General features: G+C 49.5%; 1 protein-coding gene across 3 annotated transcripts in view; it reads right to left on the reverse strand.

The window, feature by feature from the left end:
- Positions 1-2,416: 2,416 nt before the first annotated feature.
- The window catches only part of RBPMS (RNA binding protein, mRNA processing factor), a 185,795-nt gene continuing 171,724 nt past the window's right edge, over positions 2,417-16,487 (reverse strand). For all 3 annotated transcript variants that reach the window (XM_047772544.1, XM_047772549.1, XM_047772546.1), the window contains 2 exons: positions 9,159-9,260; positions 2,417-2,531 (listed from right to left, as the gene is read on the reverse strand). In XM_047772544.1, the coding sequence (XP_047628500.1) occupies positions 9,246-9,260 (15 nt within the window). In that variant the 3' untranslated portion in view covers positions 2,417-2,531; positions 9,159-9,245. The remainder of the gene's footprint in view (positions 2,532-9,158; positions 9,261-16,487) is intronic.

Below are 16,487 nucleotides of genomic sequence, written 5' to 3' on the forward strand. Positions count from 1 at the left end.
TTCCAAAAGTTATTCTGTGTTCCTGCGCAGTGGAGTGATAGAAAATGAAGCTGGTGTTACACTGACTGGAGAGTGGGGCTGTGTCTGGAGTTCATACTAGACGGGTAGATACTTGCACAGCACTAACGACCTGGGCAAGTATCCATCCATCCCACAGCCCCTGTGAAAAAGCATGGCAGTGTGTCAGGAAATCTTCCTTAATCCCTAGTCTGTGTGGGAAGGTCCCAGGTACTAGAAGGCTGTGACCTGGGATCTGCCTTTGGTGGCTGGTCTCTGCTGCTAAAGGTATGTGCACTCCAAACCACAGAACCAGTGACGTCAGTGCTCAGCAAGTCTAGTTGTTGCTAGTGGTGGCATTACTTGGAATTGAGCACTGTGCCCCCCACCCACCCAAATGGAGTAGATGAGTGTGTATTTATATAAAGCACTTGATCGCCTTGACTGTCAGTGCCTTGCTTATTGCTTAATAAAAATGCAGTTCTCTAAGTCAGTAGAAAATCACAAAGATTTCAGTCTTGAGCTAAAACTTTGTAGGTTGAAGTGGACCTGGGGTTGGCTGAGTACAGTAAAAGACATCAAGAAAGAGGCATGTGAATCTTCCTTGAGACCCTCCTGCAGAGTCAGATAGGCTCTGGTCAAGACTGCAGCCTCAGGTGTTGGTCACCAGGTGCCCAAAGGAGAGCATGTGCATAGGCTATCGCAGGCCCTGTCCTAACTTGACCATGGGATGCATTTGCCACTCCCGGCTCTGCAGCCGGGGATGCACTCGGTGATCTTGCAAAAAGGAAGTTGCCAAGCAGTGATGTGATAGCTGGAATTAGCACTTTATTAAAAATGACAATAGAAAAGTACCTTTAAACAGTTTATAAAAGCATAATAGACTGTGTGGAAGCTTTCCTTAGAAACAGGCAGGGTCACCATGAACCCTGTGCCGCCACTGAAGGCCAGAGCAGGGCTTGGGCACAGCAGGGATGGCCCTCCCCTCATTTGTCCTGAGGGTGAGAGCCCCTCACCCTGGCTGTTTTTGTTGTATGTGATGACCTTTACAAGCTTCTTGACATCTGTTTCTAGTGAAAAATAAACTCAAAACCCAATACCAACCATGTAATCATTAAAACATTGAAATCTTCACACTGTGTGAGCAGATCAATAGGGAAGCTTGTGATCATGTTTAGCGATATCAGAAACTTCTTAGGTAAATACACTTTACACATGGCTCTTTTACAGCAATGGGGAGAGAGTGAGCTGCCGTAGACTCTGGGAAGTGTCGTGCGTGACACGAGACTCACTCTGGCTTTGATGGAGTCTTGAAGCAAGATGACATGTTATTCATTCCAGATGCCCACTGGCTGCGCCCTCTCTCCCTGGGTTGGTATGATAGGTAGGTAGTGTCACAGTGAGCATGTGGGATTCAAGATCAGGTTTTCTTTATTTATTTTTACTTCTTTCCTTTTTAGGGCTGCTCCTGCAGCATATGGAGGTTCCCAGGCTAGGGGCCGAATGGGAGCTGTATAGCTGCCAGCCTGCGCCACAGCCATGTCAGATCTGAGCCTCGTCTGCAAGCTACAGCACAGCTCACAGCAGCGCTGGATCGAACCCCTCTCTTCGTGGATACTGGTTGGGCTCATAATCCGCTGAGCCAAAAGGGGAACTCCAAGAGCTGTTTTTAAATGGTTGTCGGGCCTGGTGGTGCCAGGACAGAGGAGCACCAGCTCAGTTCAACCCATGTTTTTTGCAGAACCACTTGAGAAACAGGTGGCTTAACAGAGCCAACGTCCCTTCCTAGCATGTCCACTGGGGGAGTTGGCACCAGTAGGGCACACATGGGAATGTGCTGTCAGAAAAACCAAAGATGGCAAAACCCAACACTTAAGCATTACTGTTTGTATAGTCACCCCTGGAGCTGCCAGGCTTTCAAAAGGTGTCCTCTGGAGAGGCTGCAAAGCCCAGTGAGGAAACTGCGGTACAGATAGACGCTCCTGGAGGCTTCGATTGTCTTGCAGGGATGTCCTACTGGAACTGGGAGTCTGCACAGCACAAGCACAGTTCTAACATCTAACACCGCGTTGCTAAGGGATCCTGACTCAGGCCAGGCAAAGAGATGTCTGTACATTCACGATACGATTCTGGAAATTTTGATAATACTCAAAAACATGCCTCAAACATGCAGCTTATGTTAGAGGAAAAAAATAGACATTTTTAATTACAAGCATTCAAAAGTCAAGCACAAAATATGTGATCCAACCCAGTGTAAGAGCATCCATCCTGTCATACTTAAAAGGTTTGGTATAAAAATACTCACTCTCTTGGTTTTATCGTTGACATCTTTTATGTTTCATTTGAAAATATCTCCAAACTGTACAGAAATGTATGTCAGACCATGCGTTCACAAATAACACACTATTTCTTACAATTATACAGTGTAAAAGAGTAAAACTTTTATTATATTTTTTCTTCGAGAAAAACAGATGTGTGATAGAGGCTGTGGCAAAGTCTTGAAGGGGTCAAAACTGGGCAAGGTTTTTTCAAGCCTGAAACAGAAAGAAAATGTGTAAGGAGAGCAGCTGTCACAAGTGCATGCAGCATTTCCTTCAGGCGCAGGGCTGTTCGGACATGCCAGCGGACAGAGATCATGGCTTAGCAGCCCTGGGTGAGTCCCATGGAGGCACATGCCAACCTCACACGGGCATCGGTGTCTCTTTCCTTACACAGGGAGCGTGTATTTCATTTCTCTCTCTCCCCTACTAGAAACTTTCTAAAACTTCATTCCCCTGCAGTTGTAAGCAGTCATTCATGGCTGTTTTGCTTTGTGGCAAGGAAAAAAAGAAAAAAAAAAAAAGGCTTCAGACAATCACTGAGTCTTCCTGACAGACAATGGCAGAGTCCCCACCCTAGTCCCAGGAGTTTCTGAAATGCGGCCCCACTCCTGTGTCTAGATTTTCATCACTTAGGTAAAGGCTGCACTGTAAGAGTGCTACTCTTACTCTGTCATCCATTTCACTTTTCTCGTCAACTCCCCCATCCCTGGTTTTCTTGTCAGACTCACATAAATCTGAGAGGTAGATGCAGAAGTAATTAGAAATACTAGAATTTTGGAGTTCCTGTTGTGGCGCACCAGAATTGAATCTGACTAGTATCCGTGAGGATGTAGGTCTCATCACTGGCCTTGGTCAGTGGGTTAAGGACCTAGTGTTGCTGTGAGCTGATGAGGTGTGGGTCACAGATGAGGCTGGAATCCGTGTTGCTGTGGCTGTAGCCAGCAGCTGTAGCTCTGATTCAACACCCAGCATGGGCACTTTCACATGCCGTGATGCGGCAGTGAGAAGCAAAAAACAAAACCTAGAATTCCGTGTTTGCATGTGGAAGCAAGCTGTCACTACTGATGTCATACACTGCCCTCAGACTTACTTGGGAAAGTGTGTATTTAGCAGCAAATCCTGAAATAAGATACATATTTAACACTCTCCAACTCAGCTAACTGGCCACTCTTAATACTCCTATCCAAACCAGATCTGTATGGTACCAGCTGGATCTGAACTATGACCCAGTATATCTTGACAGCCTAGTTTTTGGATGACCGTGTGAATAGGTAAAAATAGTAGTGAGCCACCAATCAGAAGACCCAATATAAATACCACATACTTATTATGGACCATGAAAAAATCCACAGGGAGAAATGAAGGTGTTGCTTTGAAGAATAGGGACTTGGCCACCCAGAACCTCCTTTATGATGTTAGAGTAACACCTGTCTCTTCAGCTTGTTGGACCTGTTAGTCCTAGCCCATCATTTTATTATGATTAGGATAATGAGAGTGCCCTTCAGTTTAGAAAGGCTCCCAACTTGAGCTCTAGAAGCCCCTTACTTCACTTTCTCAGAATTCTCTGAAATAACTTTTCCAGCAGGAGGATCACTTTCTTGAGAAAAATCCCACTGCGGGGGTTTTTTTTTTTTTTTTGTCTTTTTAGGGCTGCACCAGTGGCATATGGAAGTTCCCAGGCTTGGAGTCGAACTGGAGCTGTAGCCACAAGCATATGTCACAGCCACAGCAATGCCAGATCTGAGCCACGCCTGCGACCTACCCCACAGCTCACGGCACGCCGGATCTTTAACCCACTGAGTGAGGCCTGGGATTGAACCTGCATCCTCATGGATACTAGTCAGATTCGTTTCTGCTGAGCCATGACAGGAACTCTGAAGATCCCACTTTGACTCCTTTGCTTCCCCTGGTGCCCAGCACAGAGGGGATGGGAGATGATTTATTTAAGTGGGCCAGGACCGCTCACACCCCATCTTTGGTGCAGGTCACATGGCCTGTGATCCTTAGTGAGCAGGACCAGCAGGAGGACTCCCTCTGGAAAGTGCCATCTCTTCTGCTACCCCTTGACTTCGCCCTGGCAGGGGTGGGGCTGTAGGCTCCCAGGATCCAATCCAGGTGTGCCTGGCATGAAGCAGCCCTGGCCGGGTGGCAGGACTAAGCATGCCCAGACTTGGGGCATCTTCCCAAAGGGTCAGGCAGTATCTTTGGGGCTGTAGCAGCTGATGTTCCCCAGTGAACTCACGAGTTCTGGCCTCATGCCCCCACGAAGGTCTGACCCGTGGCCCTCTGGCTGCCACAGGTGGCTCCCCCAGCTCCCTCCCAGTCTCTGTCAACAGAAGAGGGAAACCAGCTTCGGGAACTGGGGACAAGGCCAGTTTCCTTCCTCCACACCCTGGGCTTGTCAGGCCTAGAGTGACAAGTTCCCTGTCATCTCAAATTTGGCCACATACCAGCAACCCAAACTGTGTACATTGATTCCGGGAAATAGTTTCTGAGGAACAGCAGTTCCCACTTTGGGACAGTTCAACAGGGACAGCACCGGGCAGCTCCTGGGCTCTGGGAACCTAAGGGACCTGGCAGCCACCAGCAGCCTCTTACAGAGCACGGGCCTGGGAGGGTCATTCTGGAAAGTGGCTGAGACTGGGTGTGGTGACTCCACACTGTGACCAAAGGCCTGAAACCAAAGCTGCCCCACCTTCAAGGACTGCATGAGCAGGCAAGGAACATTCCACCTTCCACAGCTGGACCATCTGGGTTAGGACGGACACGGCTGTACAGTCTCCCCTGGCCCTGCTTGCTCTGAGCAGGGATCAAAGGCTACCTCTGAGCAAGTGCAGGTTACCAGCTCTGGCTGCTTTGTGGTTCCACAGATCCCAGGCTGTTCTCCCCATTATGATCAGCATTGCCCTGGATGTTTCTGCCACCACCTCAAAGGCAACACCTCTGTACCCAGACTCTCCAGCTTCCCTTCCCACGGCTCTGTCCCTGACACGAATCTGCACCCTCTGGTCACTCTGTCCCTTCCTGACACTGGTGTCACGACCTTGGTTTGCTTCTCCTGTTTTGTGCTTCCTCTTGACTCTCCCTGCATTATGCTTTGGGCAGCAAGATGAGACTCCTAAAGCATTTCCCTTGACCTTGCTCACATCTCCAATGCCTCCCCAAGATCCTCAGCTTCGTCATGATCCATAGAAACATGCTGGCCCTATTCCTGCCTCCTCCCTTGCGTGCGGAGACCACTCAGAACATGCAAACCCTACTATTCCTCACAACCCAGTTGAAAACCCCACTTCCTCAGACCTTTCCCGACCCTTCAGCCTATGGGCTTTCTCCTCTCAGCTCTTACAAGGAGCTATCACTGTGCAGGCCACACCTGGGCTTTCTCAAGGATTACCTTGATTATTTTTCCCTCAAGGCTATCTCTGCCTCCCTCTACTCCAGACTTACTCACTTGCATGTAGCAAAAATGCAGGCACTTTGACAAATGAAACAAGAGCGATGTGGATCGCCTGCCTGGATAAAACCTGGGCTGGGCTGAGAGCTTGGGGGCTGTGCCCAGGGGCCATGTGGGCCCTGCTCACTGGCCTGAGGGCGGCCTCTCCAGAGAGCTGATCCCGGGCATGGGATGATGCCTCCAGCTCTCCCATAAGCCACCCACCTGACTTCACGGTACTCTGGGCCTCCAAGCAGAGAAAGGTGGACAGGGCCGGTCAGTCTTGGCTGAGTGCAAAGACTGATCTTTGGGACTGAAAAAGATCAGGGAAGGGGGTGTGAGTCGATGGCTTCCTGAGCTTTTCCATAACTGTGCTGGGTGAGTGCAGTTCTCACATGGGAAAAGAATGCGTGTGCACTGCCACAGATGTTCCAGACCGAACAGAAGGTCAAAATGTGGCTATTTCAGTCCCTGTAAACAAGGAAAGGGGTTTAGCTAGGAACGGAGTTCAAACCCTGGAATGTATTAACAAGGACATTTTAAACAGAATGCGAAGACATCCGGGAAGACAGCACTGTGGGGGGTGGGGGAGGGCTAGGCTCTGTTGAGAGAGCAGACTCTCCTCACAACCTTTCCCAAAAGGGGGTCAACTAGGGCACACATGTAACGTGATAAGGGAACAAGATGTGTATAAAGTCTGGTCTGAAACAGGTCACGACTGTCCCCATTTGAAGGCAGAATGTGGCCCCTTGGTACTTGGGGACAGCAGCTGATGGGCAGGGGTCAAGGTGCTGGCTGCCTGCAGTGGGGGCGGGGGAGCAATGTGGAGACAGGACAGGCTGCTCTTGCCTGACACAAGGCCGTAAGTTGGTGCATTAGAGTCTGTTTATGCCAGCAATAAAAAAAATCCTGTTTCCCCCCATTCCATTGACATATACTTGACCTATTTACTAATAATTTCTTCCCCAAGAGCTTCTCTTAACATTTATTCATTTTTACCAAAAGTCAGGTAAGGAATATTTCTTTCCACCCAAATCCCAATAAATGTGGGGCATCCTATGACTAAGGTTTTTAGTAAGAGTGGTTTAGTTTTCATTTTATACCTGTCAGCTTGATTTTTAAGAAAACCAAATGCTAATATTCATTGTAATAAAAAAGCTAATTAGTAAAAACGTTCAGTCTATAAAGCCTCCAGGGAACAGCCTTCAGTAGGTAGGCAGAAACTCCTCCCTATTCTAACGCTGCCGCCCCACCTCCACCCCCAGAGTTTCTTGTGTGGATCCCAGCCCCCACCCTCAGAAGGCCCCACCTTGGGGCCAGACATCCTCATCACTGCCCAGGCCTATCTCCAGAAGCAGTGTCCTCTGACTTGGGTTCTGGGGAGAGAAAAGCCTCCTTCACTCTTAGGACCAGTGAGTGGCCCTGGAACTGGCGAGCCCCACTGTGAATAAGGCTGGGACTGAAGACACTCTCCCCACTACTGGTTCCCCACGCCCCAGGACCTTGCGCCCTAGGGCCACACCGCTGTTATCCTTCCGTGGGTCAACAGGCCCTTACACACTGACTTTTGTTGCTTCCTAGCGGGGTTAGGCCTGGGTTGATTTACTGGATTCTAAAAAAAAAAAAAAAAAAAAAATATATATATATATATATATCACTAACCCGCTTCCAAAATACTGTATAGGTAGCTTTTAATTGGTCCTTCAATTCCACAGAGGAGAGCGGAAGGCAAAAACAATTTTAAACAGTGCTGCTGAGTGGTGCCATGAATTAGAATATTGTGAGCATCGTTATTCAGCACCATGACTGAAGGAAAACCTGACTAATTAGAAAGCAGGCTGCAGGACTAGCAGGATAGCTGCTGGCTGCCCTGTGTGATGTGGAAGAACGTGTGCTTGTTGGTAAGTCTGCCTGTCCAGGCAGAGGAGCCCGGATGAGGCCCACGCCTGCACCTCTGGAGGGCACTGAGAAGTGTGTTCCGAGCACCAGATTATTTACCCAAATGCGGTAATAATCTCCTAGGCCCAACTGCCTGGTTCTCTGTCCTTAGCAGGAATCTTGTTCTCGTTCTGACTCATCTTTATAGGCCCTTCAGAGGGATGAAATCTGCCACCTTATTTGGGCTGAGACCTAACTGCTGTTGGCCTGCGCCTGGCATTCCTGCTGTTCTAGGTCAAGCTTTCCAGAGACTGGAAGCCCCACACGGTGCCCAGCAGGCGGGTCACCTCTGGGGACGCTGCCTCAGTGTTCTGAGACCACGCTTCCTGCTAGAAGTGGACAAACTGAGAAGTGACAGCTGGTTATCAATGGAAAAGACAAGTCACCAAAATCTTCCACCACTAGAAAAGCCCTGCAGTTTAGAGGAATCCAGTGAGACTCCATTACAACTCAGTCATGCCCCAGGGCAGTCCCCCTATTTCTGAAGAGAAAAATGCCTCCAAATCATCAAGTAAGGGCACTCTACCCAGTATAATTGGATTAATACATCAAAAAGAAGAGACATACTATGAAGATTTCCACCAAAATGGTTTTAAAAAAGGGGGGTGGGGGGATCCTATTGTGGTACAGCAGAAACAAGTCTGACTAGTATCCATGAAGATACGGGTTCAAGCTTTGGCATTGCCGTGAGCTGTGGTATAGGTCGCAGACGTGGCTCAGATCCTACACTGCTAGGGTTGTGGTGTAGGCCAGCAGCTGCAGCTCGGATTCAACCCCTAGCCTGGGACTTTCCATAGGCTGTGGTGTGGTCCTAAAAAGAAAAAAAGAAAAAAGGAGTTCCCGTCGTGGCTCAGTGGTTAACGAATCTGACTAGGAACCATGAGGTTGCAGGTTCGATCCCTGGCCTTTCTCAGCGGGTTAAGGATCCGGCATTGCCGTGAGCTGTGGTGTAGGTTGCAGACGCGGCTCGGATCCCGTGTTGCTGTGGCTCTGGTGTAGGCCAGTGGCTACAGCTCCAATTCGACCCCTAGCCTGGGAACCTCCATATGCCGCGGGAGCGGCCCAAGAGATGGCAAAAAGACAAACAAAAAACAAAAAAAATGCTTATCAGGGCTTGAAGGGAAAAATCTCATTTATGTTTCAGTTCCCTGGGGTGGAAATCTCATCCCCAGAAACTGCTGGATCAGCAGGTATGGGCAGCATCACCCACCCAGCAAGGACAAGTGCTGGGTCTGTGCTCCGAGGGGCTGCAGAGCTTACTTGCTACTGTGGGACGACTGTCCCTCAGCTGGCGGTGGCTGAAGGAGAGAGCGAGGAGCACATCATGGTCACTGGTGCCCACAGCAGCCGACCTCAACTCATGGCACCTGCTGCAACCCTGGAGAGGTCCTCCCCCCACTGTTTCCCATGGCTGAGCACCACCCTGGACATGCTGCTTCTCTGAAGAAGCAGCAGTGCCTGGAACTCACCAGCACGCTCCAGTTTTGTAGAACAGCTCAAGAACAGTAGCCACTTGAAGATCGAGTTAATACCCACAAGACAGATTGCAGCCACCATCACACACCTGGAACCTGGGGTGGAGAAGGAGATGCTGTGTTAACATGCATGGTGATGCCCACCCTGGCCGCTGGCTCCTCTGGGGCCTCACAGACCAGCTAGCTCCGAGGCAGAGGCACCAAAGTCCAGAGGACAAGACCACCAGGAGTGGCATGACACCAGTGCATGAAGAGCTGGCGGCCGGGATGTGGTGGAGCAGGGAGAGAGGGTTCTTGGTAGTGACGTGTCCTGGCTGCAGAGGGTGGCCCCCAGGGACTCCCTGGCAGTGAGCCCAGTTGTGTGTGTGTGTGGGGGGGACACCTGGAGAAAAGCATGCCCTTCGGGGCACAAGTGTATAAGCCATGGGTGGGGGAGGGAACACAGAGAGACAGGGCCTCTGCATACATGTCCCCATGAGCTGGATCCCCAGGCCTGTATCCAAAAGCCAGGCCAGGAATGGTTCAGGACCCAAGGCCCTGATGAGAGGAAGAGTGTGACACCCAGCTGCCTCCAGGGGCCGCCCCAGAGTCCAGCACTGGCTCTGGTCAGCCTGAGGCCACAGAAACAGCTCTCCAGGGGAGCCCGGGCCGTCACGGGTGACGATGAGCTCCACTTTGCACCAGGCACCTACCAGAAAACAGAAATCCAAAGCAAACACTTGTAAGCAGACCCTGCTTGTCCCAGGATCTGAGAATTTCGAAATAAAGTGCAGAGACCCAGAACACAATACATTTTTACTACCCTGGCTGCAGGCATGGCTGCCCTGGGCCAGATGGATTTACCAAGAATTCCTGGGGCTGAGGAGGGAAGCCCAGGCCCAGCACGTGGATGCCAGCACCCTGTTCCCTGCTAACATCTCTCTGGTTCTCTGCGCACCCTCCTGCCTGTGAGCACTGTGCAAAGCCTGGGATGTCCTGCTGGCCTGAGTCCCCCCACCCCCAGGTGCTGCGGGGAGCCTGTTTCTGTGCTCACATCACCTCTGGGATCAGGGGAGGCTGGGGGAAAGATCACCTTCTCAGGGTACAGCTGACTCTTTTCAGATTAGGAAAAGACAAATTTCCCCAGAATTTCATTATACAAACATTAAAAGATGAGTAGATGTGATTCCAGTCTCCTAGTAAAAGTTGGGTTATTTGAGGATAGGAAAATAAATGCTCACCTCTGCAAATGAAAGCTATCAGTTCACCCAACTTTTCCCTGCAGTGTCTGCACTTGCCAAGAGCAGGCCAGCAGCAGACCTGGGAGGAGGGCGGGGGCGGGGGGGGAGCTCCTGGGCGGTCAGACCAGGGCTGCATTTTTAGGATGCCTGTCATGTAAGGAATCACACTGCTGACCAGATTCCTCTCAGCCTCTGGGCTTAAGCTAATCAGGATGACTCAGGACCACTGATTTAAGTCCTGAGATCCGAGATTCCTATGAGCACTGAGCTGCTCTTTGCAATTATGACATCAGGCAGAAGCACTGATTTGCACACTGGGCTTACTGGGTATGCAGAGAGACGCGGGGGCCAGAGTCTACACAGACACCCTGAGAACACAAAACACCAGAGGGAGGAGTTCCCGTTGTGGCTAGGTTCCCGTTGTGGTGGGTTCCACCCCCAGCTCCACTCAGTGGGTTAAGGATCCGGTGTTGCCGTGAGCTGCGGTGTTCTAGATCTAGGTTCTAGATGTGCCTGGGATCTGGTGGTGTCCTAGCTGTGGCATAGGCAGGCAGCTGCAGCTCTTATTTGACCCCTAGCCTGAGAACTTCCATATGCTACAAAGGAAAAAAAAAAAAAGAAAATGAAAAAAAACAATCACCAGAGCAAATTCCAAGAATGTTCATCTTTATGGTGGGCATGGAGGCCTTCTGAATCTCTGTCTTCAGCCAAGCAGGGAGCTGACGGTAGAGGTGGGGGTGGGCTCCTGTAGGTGGCCCTGCCCTACAACCATGGAGGCCCTGAGAATCAGTGTCCTGATCTTAACACTTGGCCGAGCTCTTTGAACTTGGTCCAAGGACCAGGCAGGCAGCTCTCCAGGTGCAGGTGCTCAGGGGTCTTACCTCCCAGCCAGACTCACAGAAACAGATTGTGGATAAGGGGGGTGGGGGTCACGGCTCTGACTGCACTGGGCTGTCACAACAGTCTGTAGATGAGCTCAGTAGGTGCCAGATGTGTTTTAACTTACAAAACCTGGAGGATGGGAAGAGGCTGGAAGCAACGCCACCACCCCAGTTTCTGGCAGGAGGCAGGTTCTCAGGCTGGTTACTGCCGCCTGCTCCTTTTTGGCCTCCCCAAGCCAGGGACTAGAGCCAGGGACCAGAGTTCCCGAGCCAGGGACCAGATCTGAGCTGTATTTGCGACCTATGCCAAAGCTGTGGCAATGCCGTATCCTTAACCCACTGTGCTATGTCCCAGCTGCTGATCTCACTGAACCACAGTGGGAACTCCAGTCCTTTCTTTTTAACTCACAGGGGAAGCAGAACCGTCCCTGGTGCTCAGGGCACGTGGCGACCTCCTGAAGGGAAAGGCCAGTCCACTGCCTGCACTGCCTTACCCAGCTCAAACCCGTTTACTTTGATTTAACAAAAGGGGAGGCAAAAAGAGGATTAGAGAAGTTAAATTATTCTCTAAACATAAGGGAGGTCTGTTTTGAAAAAGCAACCCCATATAAATCTGGAAGAGCTTTCATCTCTGCTCTGTGTACCATGATGCACCTGCTGACCCCTCACATCCGCCCTCGTTCTTCGTCTTGCTCTTTTCCATTAGTCCTTCTCCCCCATCTGACCTGACCTACCGTGTTTACTTTACTATTTTATTACCCTCTTTCTCCCTGTTACAGAATGTCAGCACCACAAACGCAAGGGTTTTGTCTGCTTTTGCTCACTATATACTCAGTACCCAGAACAGTACCTTATACGCTGCAGATGTTCACTGAATATCATTGCATTAATGAACTCCAGTGTGATTTAGAGACCTTGAATCATAGAGGGGAAAGGAATGGCCTTGGGGTCCCTTCTAGGGAAAAGGCAGGAGTAACTGCAGGAGCCACAGCAGCCGCCTGGGCTGCCATGAAGTCTGCCTTTCCTGCCCTGCTAAGCTCCATGCTCTGCCTTGATATTCAGCACCTGGGGCTCTCTGGACGATGGCCGCATCCCCAAGGCCCTTGCACTCACAGCCAAAGACAGACCAGGCCATTCCTCTCCAAAACTAAACAAAAGGAACAAACAGCTTCAAATTCCAGCCTTGTCATCTCTTGCCATGTTCTCCTTTAATTTGGTGAGGCTGTAACGACATGTGCTTATAATTTCTAGGCTGTGGTCTTGGCCCCTGGCCAGTGAAGTTTCATAAGTTCTTGAAGAACATCCTCCCACATCCACTCTGACTCTTCTTTCTTCCCTTTTTTCCTCCCTGATTTATTTAACTACATTTGAATACTCCACAAGCAAAACCCTAAAACCCTCATTCCTTGTAAGGAATGACTACACACCTGCTTTCTTGTTCTCAACACATCTGGGAAACTGATCAATCACCACCATTATCATATGTTCTGGGTTTCTCCACCACAAGGCTGGACCATGGGCAAAATCCTGTGTAGTGATGCACACTTGTAACCCTTCAAACGACCACTCTTCTGATATCTTTCTTTATGCCAATGATGGTCAGTCTGCATATAGGTCATTATGCCTGAGAGCAGAGGTCACTCCTGCTCCCGTTTTATTCTAGTGCCATTTTTCCGTGGGGAGAAAGCCCCTTCCAATGGAAGCAGGACAGTCACATGGACCAGTGGTGCCATTTGCCCTTTGCAAGAAACCAATTTTGCTCTAAAATGTTTCTCTTGGAGTTCCCGTCGTGGCGCAGTGGTTAACGAATCCGACTAGGAACCATGAGGTTGCGGGTTCGGTCCCTGCCCTTGCTCAGTGGGTTAACGATCCGGCGTTGCCATGAGCTGTGGTGTAGGTTGCAGATGCGGCTCGGATCCCGCGTTGCTGTGGCTCTGGTGTAGGCCGGTGGCTGCAGCTCCAATTCGACCCCTAGCCTGGGAACCTCCATATGCCGCGGGAGCAGCCCAAAGAAATAGCAAAAAGACAAAAAAAAAAAAAAATGTTTCTCTTATTTCACCAGCATCACTGTTTTCCATTCTCACTTACGTTTCCCTACGATTACACAGCCTGGATGATGAGCTGTCCTGGACTTGATCCAAGAGACCAGGAGGAGCCTGAATCATGGATCCATACTGAGCTGGTCTAACTTCAGGAGGAGGGTGGGGGGAGACCAGAGTTCTAACCCCAAATGCAGGGTCATGAGTTCAATGACCTATTCTCCTTCTAACCACCCCCTCTCCTCCACTCCCTTCAGACCCCAAGGAAGGACCTGGCCCAAGGCCCAAGTTCACCTCAGGACAATTGAAGACCCCCTCCCCCAGGAGACACCATATCTTTATGCAGAGCCTGCAGACTGTCCTAAGTACTTCAGGAGTCAGGGAGCCACTGCCAGGCCTTCTCTGGAGGACACACTGCTTCTGGATCTCGGACGGGGATGGATCTACATCTATTCAACTGCTTAACGATCCTGTCTTCTCTTTGCTCTGTTCAAGGCTTAAAACAGGATCTGTCCTTAGGCCTTATGCCACTGCCATCTTTGGCCAACTGGAACCGCCAACACCTTACTCAGCTTTCCTACAGTATTTGACACTGCAGACCAAACACCTCACACAGCCCTTCCTGGGCTCCCGTTCACTCTTCATTCTGAACAAGCTGACGACTCCTTCTGTCAAGGTGAGCTTCCAGCTTCTGGCTGCCTGACCTCCCTTCCAATCTCATGAATTCCCTCGACTAGCAGCTCATGCTAAATGCCAGATCTGCATTCCACCCCCAAGAGCTCTTTCAGGAGCTTCAGAATTTCTAGATTCCTTATCCCTGACACCTCTATATGAATACCTCCCAGCCTCCAAAAATTAAGAGATCAGCACTGTCATGGAAGGGAGAGGTGCATGGGAACAGTGCCTTCTGGAGCCATGCAACATGCCAGTGCTAGACCAGTGTCACCCAGTAATGGAGGAGGTCCCCACACAAGGAAGTGACTAAGGCTTTTCTGAACAAAGAAACAATGGCTGGGATATATACCTTAAGTTTAAAAATTAATTATGGGCTGGAGTTTCCTCTGTGGCGCAATGGGATCAGCAGCCTCTTTGCAGCACCAGGATGCAAGTTCAATCCCCAGCTCACCACAGTGGGTTAAAAGATTTGGCATTGCCACATCTGTGGCTGGGGTTGGATCCCTAGCCTGGGGAAATCCATATGTTGTGGGGCCGCCAAAAAAGAAAAATAAAGTTATGGGTGTATGGATATGGAGGATGGACTTAGGTGATTCTGGACCTAAAGAGGACTCCAGAGTGTATCTCAAAGCATAAAATTTGTATCTTCAGGGGGCAAAAAGTCTGCCTTAAATAGCCAATTTCAAAATTTCACAAAATAGTAAAATATTTTAAAGAACGTTTTAGGTATCTACCATGGACTGCTGACTGTTTTCCTAAAAAAGGACATTTGAAATACAACTGTTATTCACTGACATTACCATTTCATTTTAAAAGGGTACTTTAACACACACAGAAAAACGTAATTTCATAATGAGGGATGAATCCAAGTAGCTTTAAGGAAAGAATCCTGATGTTTCCCCTGTCATCACAGATTAGTAACGAGTGTTAACAGATGACTACTGTCCAAGGATTATATGCATGAGGTTTTTTTCTGGCTATACCCACAGCATGTGGAAGTTCCACAGCAGTGATGATGCCAGCTTCTTAACCTGCTGAGCTACCAGGGAACTCCGACAATGCTCATATTGTTATGAGAATAGTTTGGTAAGGAAATCTGTTTAACTTCAACCTTGGAAGCATCTAAGGCTCTGCCCACAATTATATCTAAGGACAAGTGCTCTCTGATCACACTCAGAAACATGAGTTAGGGGATGAACAGCTATAATCCTAACTCCTTGATTTCTTTTTTTTCTCCCCCCTGCACCCATGGCATGTGAAAATCCCCAGACCAAGGACTGAACCCATGCCAGAGCAGCAACCCAAGCCACTACAGTGACAACATCGGATACCTAACCCACTGTGCCACAAGGGAACTCTGAAGTGTTAAAGCAGTAAAAATGTTATCCTTCACCTTATTTATTTCCATGGCCAGAGAAAGAATCCTGACCAGTTGGGATGTGGGTCAACTGGCCACTCTGATACCTTTCTGGGATCTCTGGTGCTCTAATACCCATCGCCAATCCTCCTGTTTGGTGAAGCCCTTCCTTTAGATGAAGAAGCCTTCCTTCTGACCTAGGACTGGAGCTCTCTGGGAACACTGACCTTTTACAGTACTGAGAACTTCAGCAAATGAAATCTGCACTCAGCAGTTCCCCTGGAAATTGAAATGAAGGTGACATGAGCCACCAACGGAGACTTCAGCTTAACAGGGCAACTTGCATGTGGAAAATAAACCCTGGGGAGTTCTCTATGGCACACAGTAGTATCCAGGAATGTCACGGCAGCAGCTAAGGTCACTGCTGTGATGCAGGTGCCATCTCTGGCCTGGGAACTTCCACATGCTGTGGGTGTGGCTACAAAAAAGAGAGAAACACCAAAAAAAAGAAAAGAAAGCCCAGAACTACTCAGCATTCTCCTTCTTTCTCAGTGGGAGGGCTCTGACCTGCACAAGGCCAGCCTGGGCATCTACTGTTCCTCCATGCTTTCCCTGTGAGCTGTCTGAGACAGCTCTCCATTTGAGCTGAATCAGCATCAACTAGAGGCCAGCTTCTCCCCTCATGATACCTCCTCCTCAAGAATCTCAATGGCCTCAAGTGATCTAACAAAGGCACATGAGACTCAGTATTATGGAAGAAGAAATAGAACATTTTAAAGTATTTACCTTTGGAGTTCCCACTGTGGCTCAGTGGTAAGGAACCTGACTAGTATTCATGAGGACTCCAGTTCAATCTTTGGCCTCACTCAGTGGGTTAATGAGCTGGTGCTGCCGTGAGCTATGGTGTAGGTTGCTGATGTGGCTTGGATTCTGAGTTGCTGTGGGTGTGGCTGTGGCTGGCAGCTACAGCTTTGATTTGATCCCTAGCCTGGGACCTTTTCCATGTGCTGCAGATGCTGCCCTAAAAAAAAAAGACAAGAAAGAAAGAATTTATCTTAGAAGCTTTCCTTGAGGAGTGTTAGGGAGAGATACATAACAACTTTCCATGGCCTCTGTGCCGTTTCTAACTGGATGAAGTCCGGTCTCTCCCT

This window comes from Phacochoerus africanus, chromosome 3 (assembly GCF_016906955.1).
Source record: "Phacochoerus africanus isolate WHEZ1 chromosome 3, ROS_Pafr_v1, whole genome shotgun sequence".
Classification (NCBI taxonomy): Eukaryota; Metazoa; Chordata; class Mammalia; order Artiodactyla; family Suidae; genus Phacochoerus; species Phacochoerus africanus.